Source organism: Pochonia chlamydosporia (genome assembly GCF_001653235.2).
Source record: "Pochonia chlamydosporia 170 chromosome Unknown PCv3seq00036, whole genome shotgun sequence".
Classification (NCBI taxonomy): domain Eukaryota; kingdom Fungi; phylum Ascomycota; class Sordariomycetes; order Hypocreales; family Clavicipitaceae; genus Pochonia; species Pochonia chlamydosporia.
Window position 1 is genome coordinate 11,209 of NW_019154071.1, and position 7,396 is coordinate 18,604.

The 7,396-nt window shown below is 46.7% G+C and overlaps 2 protein-coding genes across 2 annotated transcripts; one reads left to right on the forward strand and one right to left on the reverse strand.

Annotated features, from left to right (window-relative positions):
• Positions 1 to 1,333: 1,333 nt before the first annotated feature.
• VFPPC_17210 (fungal specific transcription factor) lies at positions 1,334 to 2,095 on the forward strand (the record flags this gene model as incomplete). Its single annotated transcript, XM_018294950.2, has 1 exon — positions 1,334 to 2,095. One exon carries the CDS (start codon positions 1,334 to 1,336, stop codon positions 2,093 to 2,095), a length of 762 nt encoding a protein of 253 aa, XP_018135685.2.
• A 754-nt stretch (positions 2,096 to 2,849) lies between these two features.
• VFPPC_18643 (udp-glucuronosyl udp-glucosyltransferase) lies at positions 2,850 to 3,824 on the reverse strand (the record flags this gene model as incomplete). Its single annotated transcript, XM_018294949.2, has 1 exon — positions 2,850 to 3,824. One exon carries the CDS (start codon positions 3,822 to 3,824, stop codon positions 2,850 to 2,852), a length of 975 nt encoding a protein of 324 aa, XP_018135684.2.
• Between the last annotated feature and the right edge of the window lie 3,572 nt (positions 3,825 to 7,396).

A 7,396-nucleotide genomic window follows, 5' to 3' on the forward strand; every position in this document is an offset into this window, starting at 1 on the left:
GGCCCGGGTAGCAATTCCCAAAAAAGGAGACAAGAAGCAGCGAAAATTTTAGAAAGAGGTGGCGCACATTCGTTAAAAGCGGATTCGATGTCCATAGAGACTACCGAGCCCATGTGTATATATTGCTTAGGTGCAAGGGTCAGATGTACGAGCATAAATCAACTGACAAAGGCTGACCTTTCGTCTTCGAAGGACGTAGTTAGACATAACCCCCAGGTAGGTGATATTGGCCACATGAGAACAGCTTCCCACTACCCCTTCAGGCGACCGCTGCAGAGATGGCGCGTCTAGCAAGTGTGGCATCGACATCAGCATCAGACCGCGACAAAAAGAATAGCATCAAGGAGGAGTAATTAAGTCTTTCATGTAGAATATTGTGTGGTCGTCTCAAAAATAGTAGAAGGTAGAGAATTGCAGTCTTTTGGACTTGGTAATTGTATTACATCTAATGGCACCAGCAAAGGCTAATCTACTTGAAGTCCGACAAGCAGTATTTCCTGGACTCAACATCATGCCATCAACTCAGCCGTGCCTTGGAGCTCCTTTGGCCAAGACATCGAATAGGTAAAGCGTCTCTCAGAGGCAGTCATGTCTGTATCATGTTTAACTGCCTGAGCACCTACAGCTAACTGCCTGTTGTAGACACACTCGTTCAAACCTTTTTTAGAAGCGTAAACCTTCACTACTACATGATCTATCCATCCGTATTCCTGGAGGAATACGTAAGTTGGTGGCCGCAAGCATCAGGAAATCGGCCGCTAGCAGTGCAATGGACTAGCCTACTCCTAATGGTTTGTGCATGCTCCGCCCAGTTTGCCGAGCTCGAAATACAGAAAACTTTGGAGCTTGATGCTAAGGATGTTCAAAAACTATCCAAAAAATATCATCAGGCGGCTCGCGAGCTGTGCACGGTCATTCCATTGGGAATTAACCACCTATTCAACGTCCAGTCGCTACTGCATTCATGCTACTGGTACAAGTTAAAAGGTTGTTTTGCTGAGTGCTGGCATGCCCTCAATGCCACGATTCTAATGGCCCAGGAACTAGGGTTTCATCAGGACAGAGTCTCAGGACAAATGGCCGAGTTTGATTGTGAAATACGAAGACGGATTTGGTGTGTCCTAAACATATGGGACTGGTACGTTCAAGGGGATCTTGCCTTTAATATAACTTACTCGGGCTAACGATACCCGGCAAAAGGCAATTATGTACTTTACTATCGAGACCAGCGATCATTGACCGTACTAACTGCAATGTCGGTCTTCCAACTCTCACACTAGATGCTTACTCTCCATCGCCATTTCTGCATATAAAGCTGCTGTCGGAATTAATCATGCAGCTGTCGGACCGTTTTGGTCTACCGAGGAATGTAACTACACCAGAGGATATCCAGGTGTACCAGTCCACCTTTGAGCTTTGGATGGGTAATCTTCCTCCAATCTACGATTTCACCAATCCCAACAAAAGAGATGACGACTCCCAACCTTGGATTATCTTGCATCACCACTATCTGCAGACGGTATCTTACTCCATGGTACTTGGGCCCTTTAAAGGATACTTATCGAGGCCGATGTCGAGAAGATCGCCTTCCGCCGATTTGAAAATTCGATGCAATGGTATCAACTATTCACTCAAGTTGATGGAGGCCCTTCGTGAATTGTTTGGCTACATTTACCCAAACGATGCCAATTTCTATTTACTTTTGTTCAATATATTCGACACCGCCGTTGTTCTTTGCTCGTCTATTTCCAACGACCAAGATGGCAGTATTCCCAGACGCCCCGAGATTCTACACGCGATCGACGAAGCGCTGGCAATGCTCAAACGCCTCCGCCGGGTCCACAGCAAAGCGAGGGCGGCATATGAACTTTTGGCTAAAATTATACAGAGGACTTGCCAGCCTATGAATTTGCCGGGAGAAACTTGGGCCTGTCCGCTAGAGACTGCGTTGCCAATTGAGAGAGGTGGGCCGATGTCAGCGCAGCACCCTATCGACCCATCGCAGCATGTGGACGATGCAACGTTTGCTAATCACTTTGACTGCTGCCGCCGGGATCGAAAGCCGACGCCCTCGTTCTTGACGACGGTAGGATAATGGAAATTCGCACCGCTCTCCCACTAGTATATATACCCAAGAATACACCCCAACTACGAATAAGATTCCAAGCCGGCAGCATCCTAATACTGATGACAACACCTTAGTAGGTAGGCGGCAAAATCGACTACACAGACCATAGTCAACTGCAGAGGGATACAGTAATGTTGCGTGTATGAGATAAGCAGGCGACACTGCCTGGATCCACTCGCTAAAGGATGGGACTCGGCAGCCTCGGCATCCATTGCCTGTGTTGACGTAGCAAAACTATTTACCTGTGGTTCTTTTGGGTGTAGCAATTAGCGCGACAAGTACAGCCCACTTTGTACTTCAATATGGACTCAAATCTTCTCAATCATGACTTGTGTCAAACTTTGGATAACTAGTTATATCAATGATTATTTGGGAAAGCACCAGTTTACTTATATGCGCTATCCCAACAATGCACATTAAACTAACTTATTACTATAATACAGATCAACGGGCTTATTTGGGTGACTTTCTGATTGCCTGCCTACTTTCCTGTCAATTCCATAACCTTTGTCTCGATTGCTGTAAGAGCGTTTAGTGCATCGTTTTCCTCTTTCATCTCTATCGCCTTCGTTTTGTACTTTGGGTTCTTTAATATTTCCTCAGCAGCCTTGCGGATCTTATCTGGGGTCACTTTCTGTGCCTCTAGACTAAAGCCTATCCCGGTGTAATCCACTCGCATACTCACCTCAAGTTCCCTCTCCTTTTCAACAGCTAGTAGTATCTAAACACCGTTACGAACGGCGCAGGTGAACGCGCCGTAACCTGAATTAGAGACAAATACATCGGCGAACTTCAATATCTGATCCTCGACAGGCGAATTGGCTATTCGCACGTGCGGCGGCAGCTGAACATTGTGAGTCATCATTTTGTTGTTCTCTCCCAGTATCACGATTACATTGACGTCATCTTGATCGCTGAACGCCAATACAGTTGGTGTAATAAGATCAGAGTGGTTTACGTTCGCTTGCGAGACGACGATGACCCTGCTATTTCTAGTGGCCCTTGCCCTCTCAATCTCGGACCACCAACCAGGCTGCTCGAAAAGACCGGTATCAATTCGTGGTAGAACACCTATGAAGTGAATTGAAGACGGTAAGTCCGATCTCAAATATTCCATGCTCTCTGAGCAGAGTTGAATAGTTATATCGTGGGCTGTGTAGGTCGCAGTGAAAAAGTCTTCCTCAGGGAAATGAGTGCAGCCGGCTTGACTCAGAGCCTGGTTCAACGCAGTCGTAACTGGCTTCATCGGCCCCTCCTTGTATAACGCATTCAGTGCTTTGTTTCGCAATTTCCCGGACGTAGTGGAATCTGGAGGAAGGCCGAGAAAGATCGGTGCAGTGTCTTCGCTCTCAACAAGCATCAGCGAAGCCCCAACGCCGATGCTGTGAGGCATTTTGAGCAATCCCCCCGGCAAAGGGCGGCCGTATTTGTATACCATGGCAGACAAGTTGAAGACGTCCTCAATCAATATGATCTGCCGGCTAGGATTACGGCCTTGCAGAAGGCCAAGTGCCTCACCAACCTGCTCAATGCGGCGGGGAAGGTCATTGAAGAAGACCCAGGTAAGCTCCAGAGAGAGCCGAGCCATCCCCAATGGCATAGAGATTATTTTCTGCAATGCAATGTCTGTCTCGACACCGAAAGTGGTGGTGATTTCTAGCCATTCTGCCCCGATCCGCTCAATTTTGTTACGCATAGCCGCAGTTCCAAGGAAGATCACCTCATACCCCCTCTGACTTAGGTGCGACGCTATGCGCAGAACGGGATTGAAGAGGCTCTCAGCGGGAAAAGCACAGAAAACCAACAATGGCCTTATTGAACCAGATCTGTTCCTCGTCATCATGATGCGTGGATGGATCTTCACCAAACCGAATGCCGATGGTAGTGGAGGATGGCAAACGTAAACCTGACTACAAAAGTTGTACCTGCAGCTCCTGGTGCATCTCTGTGTCATACCGAGGCACGTTCGGTCGGATCATAAGTCCCCGCCAATGTACAAAAGTTACTACGAGGGCGGTCGTTTAAAATTGACTGCTTTAGTGCTCAACGGGTCAGCCCCGACCTTCCCGCGCTGGCCGACGACCTACTTCTTACGATTGGTGTGTGGGTTGCGCAGAACGGTCCAGAACTTCTGCCGACAAACTCTGAAATATGACGTGTGATGGCGAGTGAATAACATCGATATCCAAATTTCTTACTCGGTCGTATCGTGTGTATCGGTGGCGTCTGGGCTGAAGCGGGGGCAGTGAAAGCGAATAGGGGGTGGAAAGAGAAAACAACAGCGACGAGCAGAGCCATAATGCAGTCTTTGAACTGGAGTTCCATCGAAAATACCCTGCGCAAAAGACACGTAAGGTCAAATCTTCAGAATAACAAGGGCTCAAAGACTGAGCATCATAATGTAAAAACCGTGCCAGAAAAACCAACAGTTTGGTTTTTTTACATGTTGGGCTTACCCAGAGGGAACACAATTTAACATTACGTTCGCTACCGAAAATGGGTCGCGCAAGGCTACAGCGGAGCAAGTTGAAGAGAAGAAAGAGCTGGAGAGGCTGAGCAACGGAGGTAAGAACGACAAATAGAGCTTCTCACTGAAGACGCCCGAACGCCAATAGGACGCCTTATTGAAATCAAGGTTAGTGTCGCACTGAGCGTGCTGGAAAATGGTCAATGAATAGTTGTATTCTTGATAGAAGTTGTTCTTTGGCGCGGGGTCCCACCCCGCAGGTGTTTTTAAATTACAGTGCGCAGGTGGATTACAAACAGATGCTTCATGTGGCTCGTCAAAGACATATCCAAAAGACGCCAGAAGCGGCGTATCCCAGCCCGGAGATGTGCCAAATTCCAAGTCTGCTTGTTCAATCAATGGAAGCAGTTTTATCCGACAACGTCACCTGTCGAAGGCGGGTTGAGCTGCCCAACTTTTGGTTTCGAAAGATGCCAAATAACCCAACCGAGGCAACTTGCAGACGGATTATATTGAAAGAAGAATTAGCCGACATCAGGGAAGCTCACCAACATCTATTTTGGCTGCTGTAGACCAAGTCTCGGGGGTGCGCAATAATGCATAAGATAGTCCTCTTGAAGGCTGAGAATGAACAGCTTCGAGCGGCAAACGCAACACTCAACAAGCAGAGTAGAGCAAGAAAAACACAAATACGCAAAGGAGGTAGTATAATTATTGATGACGGATAGGCTCGTCAAGATCAAAAGGATGTTGAGCAGCAGATACAGCAAGATATTCGTCGAAGGCAAGGTCGGAGGCCATGGAATGAGACGATCAGGGCAGAGATTCTAATGAAGAGCATGGCGACGAATATTAATTGAATTCTAGCGTCGTGGTTGATTGTTTGTCTAACATTCTCAAGAAAGTGGTGCGGGCCGCCGGCTGGCTCGCGCTGGCAGCCCTGGACCCCCCACAGTCAAATTCTGGACCGAAATGGAGCGAAAGTCGGATCCAGCTACAATCCAATCCATACTGCTAAAGTGGTATTGACCATAAGCAGATTCTAATGTAAAATCTTTACTATAGAAACCTGTCATGAAAGGGAAAGCTACCAAACTAAGACTAGCTATTAAAATCACTGTAACTATAAGTTAAAGGTAAAAATGAAATTAACCCACCATATTTTCTTAAATATTGATTATCTAGTCCAAATTGATCACAAACTTTTGACGGTACAAAGGGACCATACTAAGTCAAGTGCGATGTGAAGCAAGGGACTGTTCATATGTGTAACGGTCCAAGCGAGTATATTGACAACTGGCTAGGTGACTATGAACAAGTATCCAAAGCTGAAGAAGAAAGAGAAAAGAGCAAGAAAGGAAGAGCTCGCAGAGCTCTTGTAGGCTTGCTTCTGTTAATCTCGCTTGTTGCTGGGGGTTACCAGTGACAAGGCTGAAGACAAAGGCGAGAGCGCAAGCCGAGCCACCATCGGGCTCAGCCCGTTACAATATGGAGAAACAGAATTCGTAGGCAAGCTGTGACTGAAGCTGTCGGATAAAATTGCCTCTGTTGATAGAACAAGCAAACTTGATGTAAATGCTGGCTGTCGTGACATCGGCTATGAGAACTGAAAATAGCCAGAAAAGGCAATTATTGCTTCGGACGAAGGGTAAGGTTTCTAGTATTAAAAGACGGCTGCAGACAGAGTCTGCAGCACGAGCAACAAGAAGAACAATGATTTCGAGAAGAAGCTTGGTTTAACAATAAGTCTCATAACGTGACAGAAGCTATTGACGCAATGTTCACAACAGTCATTCCATAAGTAGGTCACATGGTTCCCTAAGAGGCTTGTTAGTATAAATGGATACTTGACATCCCCCATCTTTTTAGTGCTTGAGACATAGTAGTGCTACCTATGGTATGAAAGATCAATGTCTTGCCTGTTCAAGTGCATTAGAATGTTTTGCAACCCTTCATGCTTTTAGAATCCCGATCCAAATGAGACGGCTTTCCGCTTCGGGGTCCCCTAAGCCAGAAGAACGGTCTCGACTAATTAGTCGGCGACGTGGCTTAAAGGCAGAAATTTATTTGCGTCAAACCGGCTGGTGTCTCAGTTTGTCAACCGGCGAGGCTGCGGAACTTACTCCGGGGTTTGTGCATCGATGGCCCACGCCAGTCTGCCATCCTCGTAGGCCCAAAAGGGCCAACAATTATACACAACCGTTTAACGGAGACAAAGCATGTTACGCGATTTCAGGACAACTTATCAATAGAGTAACATTCAAAGCTCTTCTTCTCGCATCATGTAATCGAGTGTGGGTACGCATAATTATTGCACCACTCGAGGAATGTCGTTGAAAATATTGAAAGAGGTGCAGAATAACAAACTACGCAAGATCCATTTTCTGTGGATCTTGCTTCAAGACTAGCCTCACCCTCAGTCTGACCTGGCTAAAGTGCCACGATGGGACATACTTACTTTATCGGGCGCATAACTGTGGAAACACATGATGGGTTTAGGGTGTAATCCGCCCTGGCGCTTGCGAACATTGTTAATCATAAGAAGCTTTATTTGGCAAGGATGTATGGAGCGGGGGATGTCACGGTCAGCAAGTCGGGAGTTATTTGTTTCCTCGCACCACCTCCTCTGTATCCTTTATTTGTTCATCTAACTACTATATTTAGGCAGTCATTGTCAGCGTAAGCATAATAGAGGATGCCTGTGCCTCTTGGGATAAATTGTCCTGGATCAACTCGAATCTTCACTGGCCGGCTAGAGGTGCTTGAAATGGCAGAGTAGATCATGCCAGATCCACACGCAT